The sequence below is a fragment of the Leptopilina heterotoma genome, unplaced genomic scaffold, assembly GCF_015476425.1.
Source record: "Leptopilina heterotoma isolate Lh14 unplaced genomic scaffold, ASM1547642v1 Lhet_53, whole genome shotgun sequence".
Classification (NCBI taxonomy): Eukaryota; Metazoa; Arthropoda; class Insecta; order Hymenoptera; family Figitidae; genus Leptopilina; species Leptopilina heterotoma.
In genome coordinates this window covers 310,839-326,710 of record NW_025111115.1, presented here as the reverse complement: position 1 = coordinate 326,710, position 15,872 = coordinate 310,839, and the positions used below count along the sequence as shown (strand labels likewise).

The 15,872-nt window shown below is 29.9% G+C and overlaps 1 protein-coding gene across 6 annotated transcripts; it reads left to right on the top strand.

The window, feature by feature from the left end:
• Nucleotides 1-228: 228 nt before the first annotated feature.
• LOC122508273 (pericentrin-like) lies at nucleotides 229-15,775 on the top strand. Of its 6 annotated transcripts, XM_043621544.1 has the most exons (18): nucleotides 229-549; nucleotides 1,216-1,323; nucleotides 1,510-1,776; nucleotides 1,969-2,136; nucleotides 2,237-2,548; nucleotides 2,632-4,464; nucleotides 4,981-5,121; nucleotides 5,516-5,811; nucleotides 5,906-6,546; nucleotides 6,678-6,805; nucleotides 7,990-8,046; nucleotides 9,127-9,294; nucleotides 9,936-10,001; nucleotides 10,174-13,938; nucleotides 14,319-14,498; nucleotides 14,623-15,002; nucleotides 15,177-15,225; nucleotides 15,527-15,666. In XM_043621544.1, the coding sequence occupies exons 1-17, from the start codon at nucleotides 499-501 to the stop codon at nucleotides 15,199-15,201; spliced, it is 8,586 nt and encodes a 2,861-aa protein (XP_043477479.1). In that variant the 5' UTR covers nucleotides 229-498; the 3' UTR covers nucleotides 15,202-15,225; nucleotides 15,527-15,666. The 6 variants fall into 6 exon arrangements, with proteins under 6 accessions (XP_043477479.1, XP_043477474.1, XP_043477473.1 ...); XM_043621539.1 differs by lacking the exon at nucleotides 15,177-15,225 and having other exon boundaries at nucleotides 7,993-8,046; nucleotides 15,527-15,775; XM_043621538.1 differs by lacking the exon at nucleotides 15,177-15,225 and having other exon boundaries at nucleotides 15,527-15,775.
• Nucleotides 15,776-15,872: the final 97 nt, after the last annotated feature.

The following is a 15,872-nucleotide window of genomic DNA, read 5'->3' as shown; positions in this document are numbered from 1 at the left end:
ATGTAAAGATAAATTAATCGTTTTAATTGTTTTAATTTAGTGCAATTAACAAAATCATACAATTTTATCTTAATAATTATCTTTTTTCTCTTTAGAAATATTTAAAAATTAAACAGTAACGGATGAATTCAAATCATTCAAATTTAAGATGGCAGTAGTGTAGCTTGATTTTTTTAACCTCTCTTTTTCTTCTCTTGTCAATTTTTATAGTTTTTGACATTTATGAGCTTTATGAGACGCTTGGCATTTTGTAAATTTTATTAACGGACAAAAAGAAGTGACTACAATAATAATAATAAAAATACGTTTGTTGTCAATTGAATTATATATGTTTAGAAAAAATAATTATTCAAAATGTAGTGAGTAGTAATAATGACAATGAACTACAATTTTTAATAATCTGGTCAAGTAGAATTTTTTTAGTTTAAATCGTTTAAATATTCCGTGATAATTTCGTAATATTTTTTATTAAAAAAAAACATACACATATAAAACGTTATGGATGAAGAAGAACGTAGAAGACGCGCCGTGGAGGCAGGAAAAGAAATGGTTAGCACATCAGTTATATATTTATGTAATTTTGATAATGCCACACATATTAATTAGATGTAAACTATTTATAAACACAATTTGGCCCTTTCATTTGCTCCGTATAATGCTGAAAATAGAAAATTCTCTAATCGAGTTCGTCGTACCTTGTATACACAGAAATAACTATTTCTTACTCTAATATTCAAATTTCTTGGAGAAAATTTTTTTTCTTTTAAACTTTTATCAATTTGTTTACTGTAGAACTTAGTTTTTGAACAGTATACTTATTGTTTGGAACTCAATGTCATTAGAGACAAATTGATTAATTCTGTGTCTATTGTTATGTGACACATGAATTCGCTTTGAAAAATTACCAGAAAAAAACAATTACATCGAATTTATTGATTAACTAAATATTCATTACAATTTTGTTTATTAATTTGCAAGTGAGAAGCAAAAAAAAACCTAAAATAATCTTTATTATTTATGGAAAACTTTGAAAGTCCCCAATAAAAAATTGAAATTGAATAAAAACTATTTTGAAGAACGATCAAAATTACGTAATAAATGCAAAATTTTCACGAATATTTGATTGTTTCTGAAATAATTTGATTTAGTAAATAAATAACGGAATTAGAATGAAAATGTAAAGTAAATGAATTGAAATCTAATAAATTGTTTTAGCTTGAAAGATTTAAAGCCGAACGATTGGCTCGAACATCTCAAGCTTCTGACGATGATTCCTTTCGAAATAGTTTACCGAGACAATATTTAGGACCCGATGGTGCCAGTGTAAGTACTTTTGTTATATTTTTTTTATAAACATACAATTTGAAAATTCATTTTTAGTTCCGTAGGGATTTTATTTAATTATTTCGTATACAATTTAAATAAAAATTAAATATAGAAAATAACTTTAAAAAACTGCTGCGATGGAGAAGCAATAAATTAAGAAAATGGATTTTTCTTTAAAAATAGGCAAACGAGAGTGTTTTTTCCCGCGATGTCACGTACAGCAGTGTAAGCATGAGTGAAGGCGAGGGTGAAGGAGAATTGGAAGTAATGGCCGGTAGAGTAGCAGAATTAGATGAATTGAGACAGGGAAAAGTGGCTGTACTTGAAGGACTAACAGCAGAAATAGAACATCTTCGAGGTGATAATTCTTCACCAAATTCCTCACACAACAGTAGCCATACTAGCAGTATTCAAAATAATTCAAATATCATAGCCATTTACCATTCTAAAGTAAGTATTTTCCTTTTTCTATAAACAAATTTAGATATTTAATATATATTTTTTTTAATTAATTTTAAAAATTAAAAATTAACAAAGTATTTTTTAGTTTCAAATAATATTATAGACTTTGCAGGATCCAATTTAAATCATTTAAAACGAATGTGGTTACAAATGAAAGATACAATCTTTTGTTTTTTTCAGCTTCAAGAATTTGAATCAGCTGTTCAGCAACGTGATAAAGTTATTGAAGATTTAACCACATCCTTAGTGCAAGCACTGGGTGTTCGTGATAGTTTAGTTGCACAGTTAAATTCTCTTAATTCTGTAAAGCTAGACAATGCCAATGTGGAAAAACTCACACAAGAAAAGGTACAAAATTTACACTTTCATAATAATTGAATTGTCAGTTTAAAAAAATAACCAATTAATTAAAAGATTTGAAACTAATTTAATGTCTCAATTATTTTAGATAAGTGCCTTAGAGTCGAATGTCGGCGAGCAAAAAAATGTGATTACTGATCTTAAGGAACGAATCAAAGAGTCTTATGAAAGGATACAAAAATTAGAAATGGAGAAAGAATTGCAAACTTCGGAAATTGGTGATTATAAAATGCAAGTTAATAATTTGAACAAAGAAATTCGCGCTGGTATTGAAACAATAGAGCAACAAAAATTGGCCGAAGCACGCGTTGATAAGATCAAAAAGGAAATGCAAGTCCTCATGGAAAAATTCACAGCCGAAATTAATGCGAATACTCTCGAACATCAAAAAGAACTGACGGTAATTAAATTTTTGTTCTATTTAATTTTAATTTAATTTAATTTTCTATTTCTTTTTATTTATCGATTTATTATAATTCAAAGGAACTGGAAAAGAAATACGAACATGAATTGGAGACAATCAAGGAAACCTATGAGAATAATATGCAAAAGATAAGAGATGAAAAAATACAACAGGAAAATGTTCATTCTAAAGAATTGGCAGTGTTTCAAGCACAGGTGGTGAATTATAAAAAGACCGTCGAGGCACTAAGACTTGAATTGATGAATCACAGTGAAATGCAATCGTCTCGAACAAATTCAAGTTTACAACGTTCGAAAATCGACGACCTCGGCGATGATTTACTGAACGAACAGATTCGTTTGCATAAACTTCAATTGGACGATATGACAGCAAAATATATGGCAGCTGCCAGTGTTCTAGAGTCAAAAGAAAGTATCGAACGTTCCTTAGAGCAAGCCCTGTCCGATGTTGCCTCACTGAAACAAGATAATGAAATGCTTAAATTTAAATTAGACGATCTCACAGCACGTTACGCGGCCTCTCAATCACTCCTTGAAAATAATCAAATGCACGAGCGTTCGCTCAATACGAAAATTTTCGATTTAGAAAAAACTCTATCAAGACTCAGTGGAATTAGTTCCAGTTCATCGCCATTCGATGCGACCGTCTATCAGAATCTTGACGATTTTGCAACTCACTATCAACATCATATTCACAAACTCGAGGAGAAAACACAATTGGAGAAGAAACTGCAGAGTCGTATCGACGATCTCGAGAAGAGTATTCGAATAGCCAATGACGAATTAGAACAAGCGAACAATATGAAACGCTCCTATGAAAAGCAACTCAAGGAAATGAAAAATACTTGCGACAAATTGCAACAAGATGCGTCGAGAAATAAAAACGAAGAAATTGAAAATCTAAAAACGTTGCTTCACGAAAAAGAAGTCGAGAATAACGAATACAAAACCAAATTACAAGAGATTAATGATCGTACAAAACGAGTCGAAACTGAGCGGGAGAAATTAAAAAACGGTCTTGTAGCCGCTTGGGCAGAATGTGCGGAGTATAAACGTCTCAATCAAACCCTAATGGGCGAGAGTAAAATCGACGATTCTGTTCTATCGGAAAAAAGTCATATTATCGAGGATAATAATAATTTTGATTTGTCAAATCTTTCCCTAGAACAATCGACAAACAAAAGTTCAACAAACGATAGTACAAAAACAATAGCCAATATTTCGACCAATGATCTAATTAAATTACAAACGGACATGGAATCACTCACCAAGGAGAATGAACGTCTAATGAACGAATTAAAAGATTCAACCGTCAAATTATTAAACTATCAAGAAATGGAGAAAATAATCGATAAATATCAGGAGCAATTTGAAAAGTTAAAAAATGAAAATGAAAAATTATTGCAACAAATCGTTGATTTTAAAGACGAGGCCGAATGCATTGATTCATTAAAGCAATGTGTCGATCGACTAAATAAGGAAAATGAAAAATTCATCCAACGCATTGATGAAATTTGCACAAAACACAAAGGCGAAATTAGTGAATTGGAAAAGAAACATCAGAATGAAATGGAAGAATTGAGAACGTACTTTGAGGAAAAGTGTCTACAAATGGAGAAACAATATTCGGAGGAGATTTTCAGTCAACAATCGAAGAAAATGTCGGATGATAGTGAAATTGAGGAGCTAACGGAGGATTTATACTTTGGAGGTGGTGCTGGTGATTGTGCGAATGTGACAAATTTCGATAGTCATTCAAAAATCGAGGCATCATTAACAAATGGAGAATCTATTATTGCTGAGTATAAGGCGAAAATTAATTCGCTACAAGAAGCACTCAGAAATATTAAGGAGAAAGGATCTCGTACTTCTCTTCTCAAGGCTGTTAATCAGGTGAATTTTAATTTAAAAAAAGCTAACAATTTTTTTTCCTGTTGTTAACATTTCGAACATCAAGCATCATATTAACATTTTATACTTTGAAAAATTTAATTTATAGTTTTAACTGAAATGTTGTCTTATTTGACTCGGACTGGTTATATTTCTATCAGTAATTGAAATGTCCGTAAATTCCGTATTTTTAAATACTTTTACTTATTCGAGCCCTGTTGAAAGGAATATTTTTGTTTATTTTTGTTTATTTTCGTTTTTGTCTTTTTATTTTTAGATTTATTTGTCAATATTGATAAAAATATTCTTTTTTTGTTCGTTTGTTTATTTGTTTGTCTGTTTATTCTTTAAATTTTATTCTTTTTGAAGAGAAAAGTAAATTCTAACACGATTAACAATTTTCAAGCATTTTTTTTGGTTTAATATTAACATGTGAGGGGTTTTTTTTCGATTGAAAGTTGTAATCCTCATTTTTGTGTAATTTACTAATTTTTTGACGTGCTCCTTAAACGCATGCAGTTTTGTCAAACTGATTTGGACGAGACGGCGTTGGAAAATAGTGAGTTGACGAAATTACGAGTCGCTTATAATCATCAACTTGAAGAACAAGTGGCACTTGCTCGGCTCGATATTGTCAACGCACTTCAGGACCAAATTCAGGTAGCTTTTTAGGCTACATTTGCGGCAAATTCCTCAACTATTATTTTTTTGTTTGTGCTTTGTCTTTATTAAAATTCATTAACTTGGATTTTGGGATTCATTTTTTCAATATTTCATTCATATTATCATTTAGTCATTTTTAATAATATTCTAAGTAATTATTTATATTTTTTCTATTTTCTATTACTCTTGAATCAAATTAAATTGAATTCGTAAACTTTTTAATTTTCAATTGTAATGAACAAATATTTATTTAATTCATTTTCTATTTATGTATTTATTTTAACTATTGATCACTGTTGATAATTACAATTTTTCTGTTAGGTATTATTTTGTAGATTTTCATTTACAAATTTACAATTGGTTATTAACATTTTTTTTCTGATTTCTTAAGACTTTACTCACAATTGATGCGGACGTCGAAGAAAATTGGCCGCTGGAATTACTGGAACTGAGAAATAAATTCACAAGTAACGCTAAACGGGAAATTCAAGAATTAAAGGACAAACATGATCTTGAATTAAAACGCCTGAAGGAGGAGCACAATTCTAATCTAAATATTGCTAATCGCACGATTAAACGATATGAAGAGGAAATGAAGAAAACTAAAGAGCAATATAATCAGGCGATTCAATCCTCAAATTCCGAAGGAGAAAAATCTTCCTTAAGAAACGATTTACTCAAAGAACGGTAATATAATAAATAAAATATAATTTATTAAAATAAAAAATATGTAAAAAGTTAATTATTTACATCTAATTATCATTTTCTACAATTTTTTCAGAGACAACTTAATCAGAACTTGCAAAACATTGAAGAACGTAATTACTGATTTGATAAATTACTTTGCAATTTGCGAGGACGAAGTGAATAATTCATTTATCAGTGAAGTCCTCGAGAGAAGAACACCTCAGAAATTAAATTCACAATGTGACGATAATTCACCATCAAGTAATGAGAAACAAAAAATAAAGGAGATAAAACGCGTTCATTTTGCGCCAAATACTGGTGAAATTGCCTCAATTGTCAATAGTGACAATGAGAGTATTTCGGAAACAATTGAAAAGGATATTGATATTGCAAAAAATTTCCGACGCGAACTAAATGAATGTTTAACACGTTTAAAAACTGAGATTGCACAAATTCTCGGCATTTCATTTAGTCACGATGAATTGAATGTTGATCAGATTTCGAAAAAATTGTTGAGGATGACTCGGAATAATGAGGAATTAAATAGTAAAGTTTTGGAAGCTGAGAATATGATTGTCGGATATCAAGAGGAGGTGGAACAATTGAAAATGAAAATTCATAATATGCAAAAATCATTGATTGAAAATAAGCAGGAAATTATTTCTGAAGGTTATGGGGAACAGGATCAAACTTGTGAGGATGAATTGCAGGATATTTCGCAGCTTCAAGATCGAGGTTTCTTTTATTTTTATTATGTGGAATTTTTTATCATTAAAGTATTAAATATTAAATCAAATATTCAATATTAAAATAAAAAAAAATGAAATAATTTAAAGTAGATGAATAATAAAAATTATTATTTACAGCGAGAAGTGTGATCATGAATGGCAACGCGGATAGCAGTTATCTTTTGCAATTGGTCGAAGAATTGTGCAGGCACAACGACAAAATCGCCGATGACTCAAAGAAGGATAAAGACGATTTGCAAAATCAGGTAAGTTTTTCTTCTATTCTTCTTTTTTTAATCAAAGCACACAGAATGCATGGGTCAAATTATTTAGATGTGGTTTTTGCTAATAGATTTCTGGTGTTTTGTACTGTAAGAATATTTTTTGGTTTTTGGTGTGTTTTTTTTATCAAAATGCTTAAAAATAGTTCAAACGAAAAATCTAGATTTTTTTGTATTTTCTTTTTTATTCATAGAATTTTCTGTTCTCTTTTTTTAGTTCATCATTAGCTCTTATAATTGTTGTTTAATTGTTTTATTTTTTGTTAAATTGTTTAATTTATTTTTTTCTAATTTTTGTAATCAGTTAATTATAAAATTACTGATTTTTCATATTGCTTTCTAATATTTTTAATTAAAAAAGTAATAAATCGAAATTAGATTCTCTTTTGTATTTTAATTTTTTTTCCTTTTTTTTTTTGCATAAATTAAAATTTTGTTTCCAAATATAGTAATTAATGTAAATTATAATAAATGTATGGTATGGAAAAAAATTATAATTAACTCGTTACTGTTAATTCTTTATTAATTGTAGATTGATTTTTTTATTTTTAGGCTTTATTTATTTTCCTTAATAGTCATTTTTTAATCGCAGACTCATTTTGGAATTTGCATGGTTTCTTTTGTTTGATAATGAGAATTAGTCTTTTTTTTAATTATTAAATAATATTATTTTTGCTTAAGTTTTTTTTTCTTCTATCGTTTGATAATGTTTTCTATTTCATCTTTTAAGTAATTTTTACGTTCACATTCAGCATCTCTATTTTTTACAATATTTCTTATAATAGTTTGTATCATTTAATATCAGACATTCCATTTCATTGAAAATAACGCTCACAATTTATCAAATTATGTAGAACGAATTTAATTAGAGTTCGTTAAATTATAGAATTAGATACTGTAATTTATAATTCCAACTTTTTCCTTTTTGTAACACTTTAAATTAGAATTTTTTTTCTCGATCTTTTTTAAAGAGAAGTTGTAAGAAGCTTTTGCTCTCGTTCTTTTATTCTTCTTCTTTTTTTGGGATTTTTGCACAATATTGAATTTTTACAAATATTATTTATTTGAGTGAAAGAAAAAAAGAAAGAATCTCATAATCAAAAGAAATTCATTGGCTACGAAGAAGATTATTTAAAAAAAAATTGATTGGCCTTATGTTGTCTTGCCAGCAGGTGTCATTAGAACCCAATCCTCCCTCATACATTCACAGGGTTTGCTGTCGAAAGGTAAATTATAGAATTACTAATATTCAAATATAAATCCTTTCTCTATTATATTAGAGCTTTAATAATATGTCTTCGATTTTTTTTCTATTTTTTTTCTCTTTGCAGCTATTTAACAAATCAGACATTTTTAATACTACAATGTCTGAATACAGCTATTATCGCTTTAGCTAAAATAAAACAAATCCTCTTTACCTGATATTCAGTTCTGGAATTCCTTGCCGAGCAAAAATAATAATTAAAAAAAAGGGAAAGGTGTTCGTTCATTAATTTTAATTTTTACGGTGATTGCGTTTCATTTCATTCATTTTAAATTCAAGGAAAATTCATTTTCTTGCTTATTTAATCTTTATGAAATTAATTAATTAATGTTAAATTAATATTATCATCAATTATAATTATAATAGTAATTGTTATATAAAATTAATAATAATAATAATGGCAATGGTTATATAATTATTAACTTGCAGCTATTATCACTTCTAATATCATTATTAATTAATTAATTTTTGATTAGCATAAATTCTTCTTGTAATTTTCAAAAAGCAATTCATTCTTTTGCATGAATTTTTTGTATTTAAAATGACAAAATAAAAAATAATCTTGACAATTGCTGCTTGACTCGTGAAAATAGTAAATACATATAATTTTTGATTTTTGTGTTTTTAATAAAAATTAAACAAAAAAAAAAGCTTTTTGCATGGTTTTTATATTTTTTTTAAATTATAAAATGCACGTAAATTCATTCAAATTTATGAACATGATTATTTTTATTTCAAATTTTTTTATCTATAAATTTTAATTTTAACAAATAAAAAAATTATTATTTATTTACAAGAATCGACAATCTAAATTTATAATTTAATTGAATTTTATTGTTTAATTTCCTTTAGAATTACTTATTTAATTTAAAATTAAATCTTTTACAATATAATTAAAATTTTGGTTAGTCTTTCAATTTATGAAATTTTTTACAGTGTTTCCATGTTTTGATTTTTTGATTTTCACCCAACAATCGAATAATTTTGATTTTAAAATAATAAATGAGAAAAAGAGATTTTAATGATTTTCCTGAATTTCTAGATAAGCGCTGCCGATAAACAATTAAAAGCAATGAAAAAATTCCTTGAGGAACAAACCAGCGAGAGGGAGAATGAAATTGACGAGGCAACGAAGAAAATTGAACATTTGGAAAGTCAGCTTCGTGATTTGGAAAGGACCAAAGAAAGAGATCAGCGAATGACTTCTGAGGTTCGTTTTTTCATTCAATTTTATTTTTAGTTTACCTAGTTTATTTTATTAAATTTTTATTTGAACTTTAGTTTTTTTGGGATTTAAAAAAAGATATCAAATTTCTAAGGAAACGATTAACTCTAATTTATTAACTCTTTTTATAGAATCACTTTTTATTAACTAGTTTAGAAATTTTTCTTTTATAGATATAAAATAATTATTTTAATTCTTAATTTTAAAAATATTCTTTTAATTTAGAATTGACTGTTTAAGAAATTTATTATTATTTATTATCTTTACTAAATTTTGAAAATATTGTTTTTATTAACTGATATATTAAAAAAATATTTTTTAATTAGTTTGTAAGGTTAAACTATTAATAGTTGTACAATTTTGGTGTTTAGTTATAAAAAAAAATAGAAGAAAATTAAAAGTAGATTTTTAAATTCACTAATGGTGTCGTGTAATTTTAGCTTTGTAAATAAAGTGCAATTAGAGAGTAAATTTTTGGAATTTCGTAACGATATTTTTTGGCAGTTAAATTTGAACTTAATAACGGTTAATAATTACGCTTATAACACCGCATCACTGCTAATTGTATATTAACACAAGTTTTTCTGCACTGTGGTTTTGGTTTTCTGTTTGTTGCACAAATGCAGTCTTCACTATCGCCTGTACCGTCGACAGAATCCCTTGTACTACAAACAACTGACACCCGAACAGATGTGAGTCAAGTTATTCCTATTTGTAAATACGTTAATTGAATTTATTTTTTCTCACAGCTCTATCAATATTTTCTTAAAATTATTACTTTATTTTATGTACAAATTAACTTAATTAAATTGAAATAGTAGTTTACTTTTGATCATAGTTTGTATGTAACATTTGCTTTTCTAGGTGGAGGCATTGGAATTGCAAATGCGGGAAATGTCGTCAATGATGTCGGACACTGAGGCAAAGAAATCGGAAGCCGAGAGTGAATTAAAAGCGGCGGTGGACAAAATTTGGGTCTTACGGGACATTATAGCTGATCTCGAACAACAGGTGCAGTCGAAAGTTGAACAGGAGGACGTTCTTTTGAATCGTATTGATCAATTGGAAAAATTGATATCAGTTCAAAATCGCAATCAACAGGAACTTGCGCTCGAATTGGAGTCTATTAAATCAGGCAGTGAGAATCTTCAATTGAACGAGCATATTAGTCATCTTCAAGAGGAATTGAGAAAGCACAAAGTCAGCTCAGAGCATTTTAATTCAAATTCCTCGACACTGAAGCAAATTCGAATGGAGATTCGTGAAATGCACAATCATTTGGATAAACGAATTAAGGAATTGGAAGCGCTGCATGTCTGTGGGTCGAGTCTCAGTATTAGTCAGCCGAGTGAGGATGTTTCGATTCGAGATCAAATTGAAGCTGCGCGCTGTCCAACGCCCGACGATCCGAATGCGCCGCCAACACTTCCTCTGGATCAGGTGTTGAAATTAAAGGACAAATTAATGAAACACGCGAGAGCGGAAGAAGTGGCTTTAAAGAGAATCAAAGATTTGACTATTCAAATCACGACACTGAAAAATCAGAACGAAGAACTTATCGCCGAACAAGAGATTTTACAGCAAACAGCTTCGGAGCAACTCTTCCAAATGGAGGCAATGCGAGGCAGACTCGAGCAGCACAAGCAGGACGCTCCTTTCGCTCAGAGACAAGCCACCTCGCGATTGGAACTTCAACTTCACGAGGTCAACACCAAAATACATTCACTTGAGCGAATGATCGCCGACAAGGATCTCGAGCTAAAGGAACAACGCGATCATCTCGACAGAGCTAATCAATTGCTAATGGACAAGGAAATGGAGATTGCCAACATTGTCCAGTCGGAGAGCAACGTTATTCAAAAATTGAAAGATCGTCTCGAAATCGTGGAGGAGGAGAAGAAAATGATCGAATCGAAACTCGGCAAACAGGAGCGCGTTCAAATGGAACTTCCCCAACTCCTCGACACAATGCTCGCTGACAAGAACGAGGAAATCGATCATCTCAAGGAGCAACTGCAGAAAAAGGAGAAACAACTCGAATTATACCTCGCCCTAAACTTGGACGAGACTCAAATAAAAGACAAGCAACAAGAAACGAAAAACAGCGCACGAACACTCAGCGATATTCTATCAATCAATTCCGAATGCGAAGAATTACAAAATTCCGCCTATCACGAGACAGACGCTATCCGCGAAATTCAACATTCAACACAAAATCATAACGTCTCCTCGTTCCGTGTACCTGGATTCTCAAAAAATACCCTCGAATTCACACCAATCGATGTCAATAAAACAATATTCGTCCCCGAATTAGACTTGGGCTCACAAAGTTTCACGCAACTCGAAGTCAATTCAATGTCCTCGGAGAAAAACCAAACCAACGAGTCACCTCTGCAAAAATCAAAGAAAAACTCGCCCAAAACCAACTCTGATGAATTATTAAGACAACAAATTCAAGTCCTGGACACACAATTAAATGCAATCAAGAATGAACTCAGTCAAAAGTCGTCGACTCTAAGACAACGAGAAGCTGAATTATTAACCCTACAAATGAACCTCGAGAAATTACGCCACGAACTAAGAGAGACGATCGAATCACTAACCCGTGATAAACTCTTCTTCAAGAGTCAATTCGAACTCTCTCAAGTAAACGAGAGTAAATTGATCAAAGATCTCGAGCAGGTGGAGAATACAATGAAATTGAAACAAGAAGAATTAGACGACTATCGAAGTAAAATTCAAGTAAACGAGAAAATTCTGATGGAATTAAAAAATGAGAACTCAAAATTAAAGAAGAATGTCGAATCAATCGAAAATCAGAAAATAAATCAAAGTGCATTGAACGAAAAATTGCAGGAAGTGAAATACCTCTCGGAACTTGTATTCCAGAAAGATGTCACTATCGAGACGCTCGAGACCCGTAACATTGAGATTGAAAATGAAAACAAACAGCTCTTTGAATACAGAACGAAATATGAATTATCGAAAGAGGAAATTTCTGGCTGTCAACTGGAAATACAACGTTTGACCCAAGGTCTCAATAATCGCGATGACATCATTCGAAGACTGGAAGAAATGGCCCGAAGAAATAGTTTCTCCGGAAATTCCTCCCCCAGTGACAGCAACAAAAATCAGGACAACAACAACAAAAGTCAAGAGATTCATCACTTGCAAGAATATCTCAAGGAGAAGGACAAAGTCATCAGGCAAATGAATGACGACAGTAAGAGTTTGCACCGTGCCTTAGAAACAATTCAGAATAAAATGAAAGAATCCGGAAATGTTGTCGAATTGAGGAAAAAATTGAAGGAAGAAAAGAAAATGAACGTTCAATTGAAGGAATCTCTAGATAAGGCTCTCAATGAACTGGATCGACTCAAACAGGAAGGAGTCCAATTGGAAGAGGAAGGAATCGAGGACATGGTTCACAGGGAATTAAATCTCTCAGCTCAGTTGGATAAGCAAATAATGGATGCAATTGAAAGTGAACCGGAAGAATCAGCCCTTCGACGAATGGAAAAACATTCCTGTAATTCATTGACAATAAAACCGGCCGATTATCGACAGCATGATAAATTAATGGAGAAACTAAACGATATGAAATCGAAATTACTACAGAGCAATAAGGAAAAAGAAGAGATTTCTCGTTTGAAGGACGACTTGGAAATTGAGAAAGAAATGCTTCAGTCACAAGTGAATGAATACGAAAATCGAATTTTGCAAATTAAGTCCGAATTCATGGAGGAGGGAAATAAAGTTAAGAGCCTCGACGAAGAAATTTTACGACAGCGAAATGTGATTAAGGCCCTGAACGCACGTATTGAAAAGGAACGAAAAAATATCGATATTCTTCAAGAACAGGACGCTGAACTTCTCTCAGCTTTGAGAAAAAAGCTCACCGCTTCAGTGAAAAATGAATCAAAATTACGCGAGGACCTAAGTAAAATTCAACAACAATCAAAGAATTACGAAATACAACTCAATTCAATTGATCGACAAGAGAAAACACAAAATGAAAATTCCACCGTTTCGTCAGAATTTCTCAGACAAGAACAACAGAAATACATGGAACTGGTGGAGAAATTTGAAAATTTACAAACCTACAGTGAAGAAGTCAAGGATAATATGAAATTAATGGAACGTGAAAAGAAAAGATGTGAGGAGCAATTGGAATTTGCAATTGAGAAGCAGGAGAACTTAACCAGTAAACTTGATTTAATTGAATGTGAGAGGGAAAATTTAAATAGTGATCTGAAGCGAATGAAAAGTGAATTGAAAATGAAGGAAGAGGAATGTGAATTTTTGCAGAAAAAATTGAAGACAATGACGGACGCTGAAGAAAAACGACAACAACAAAAGAGCAATGAACACGCCGAATTGAAGAAATTGAGACGCGATTTGGAGAGCAGTAAATCTGTTTTAAAGGATTTGGAAACAGATTTGGAGCATTCAAAGACTGAATTACGTTTCGCTAGAGATCAAGAATCGAGACTGAAGGAAATGATTTCTGATTTACAGGATGAAATTCAAACAAGTCAAAGGCGAGAGGTTGAACTCTCTGAGAGTCTCAAGAGAGAGAGAATTACCAGTGAGAAAAATGTGCCATCCAAATTTTTGGAAATCATAAAAGTGAGTTTATTTTTTCCCATTTGTTTTTATTATTTCCATTTTTTGGTATTTTTTATTCTCATTTATGCAAATTTAAAAAAAGATTTATTTTCAAATATTAATTTCAATTCTGCAATAATTTCAGATTCACAATTTAAAAAAATTCGGTTATTAACTAATTTGCTAGTTAATTTTTTACTGTTTTCAAAAATTTTAATACAATTATTTTTTTAATACAATTTCAATAAAATTCTTAATAAGATTTCAATTATTTTCATAGTAAATAAAATTTCTAGAATGAATTCAATTATTTAATAAAATCTCTCGAAAGAATTCAATTATTCACAACGATTATTAATATAGAAGATAGAAAGAAGATTTTGATAATTTTCTTTTTGCAGGAATTAAACGATAATTTGGAGAGAGTTAATCGTGAGAAGGCTGTGCTCTCAGAAAAATTGAGTAGGGTCAGAGAAGAAAGGGAGAATTTTGCTCTTCGTTCAAGAACTCTGGAATCACAATTAGCACAAAAGAAATCTTCGCTTCATTCTGGAACTTTAAATCCAGTCACTGAAGACAAAGTACGTTTTTCAATTGAAAAAACATTTCATTTATTTTTCTACTCAATTAAATATTATAAATACAAAGAAAAGGAGGAAGAAAAAAAGTAAAATTGTTTTTAAAATGAAACTTTGATTTTTTCAGTTGCAACTCTTTTACGGAAAATATCTGCGAACGGACAGCCGGCGCAAGGCTCTAATTTATCAAAAGCGATATTTGCTCGATGTGTTGACGTGTTATCAAAGATCTGAGGAAAATACTTTAGCATTTCTTGCGCAATTGACACAAACGGAAAGAACTTGCGTGAGGAAAGGTTCAAATCGAAAAAATTACAAAAGTTACTTTAAAAGTGTTGTTCTTGTTGTTATTACCATTCATCGGATAAAATGGCTGATTACGAGATGGCGAAGTGGCAGAAGAATTGGTGCGAAAGCAATTTTATCGAACACTGATCAATCATTTGTTCCATTACGAACCTCCTCGTCAAATCATTCGCCACCGGTTCGAGATTTTCAAAATGCAAAGTGAGTATTCTCTAAAATTAAATTAGAAAGTTTTTTATTTAAAAAAAGAAAATTCTTTTCTTTATTATACAAATTATAAAAACTTATATTTAACTCAGGTGACGGAATAATTGAAACACTTTTAGTTTTAGTTTTATTATAAAAATCGATTTGATTTGAAACAATTTTTTTTAGTGTTGCAATCGAAGAGTGTGATTAAACAAAAATGATGTTGATACCTCCAGTAAGTTTCACATTTTTATTTTTTTTATTTTCGTATTTTTTTTATATTCAATTTTACATTCACATTTTTAGAAATTTAACATTTTCTTTTCTTTTAACTCTTAGTTGAATTAATAAATATTAGTTCATATTTAATTTAATTTTATTAATTAATTAATTAAATTTTAATATTCTGAGAGTAAAACTATCAAAATAGTTTAAATCATTTAAATCAAAATTATAGTCAGGTAAAAATATTTGAAACAGAAAAGAATTCTATTTTCGTTTTAGACAAAATAAATAAAATATTTCTTTTTTTCCAGCGGTGACCAGAATTCCAATTTCGATGAATATCTGCAGCGTTTTCTAAAAACCTACAATATGAATTTAAAAAAAGACATTGATGCAGATCATTCTGATTAGTCAGGAAAAATTTACTCATCAGAATTCTCTTTTTTTTACCATTTATTTAATAATTTAGTATTTTAATATTTAATAACCATTTTTATTTTAACTATATTATACAGAATTTTATTTTATTCTAAATGTTACAACAATTTTTAGTCACATTTTTTTTTTAATTTGCAGGAATTATATTTTTTAATTATTGATGAACAAAAAAGTTAATGAAATTAACACTTTTTGCAAAGAAAAAAAAAAGAATTTTTA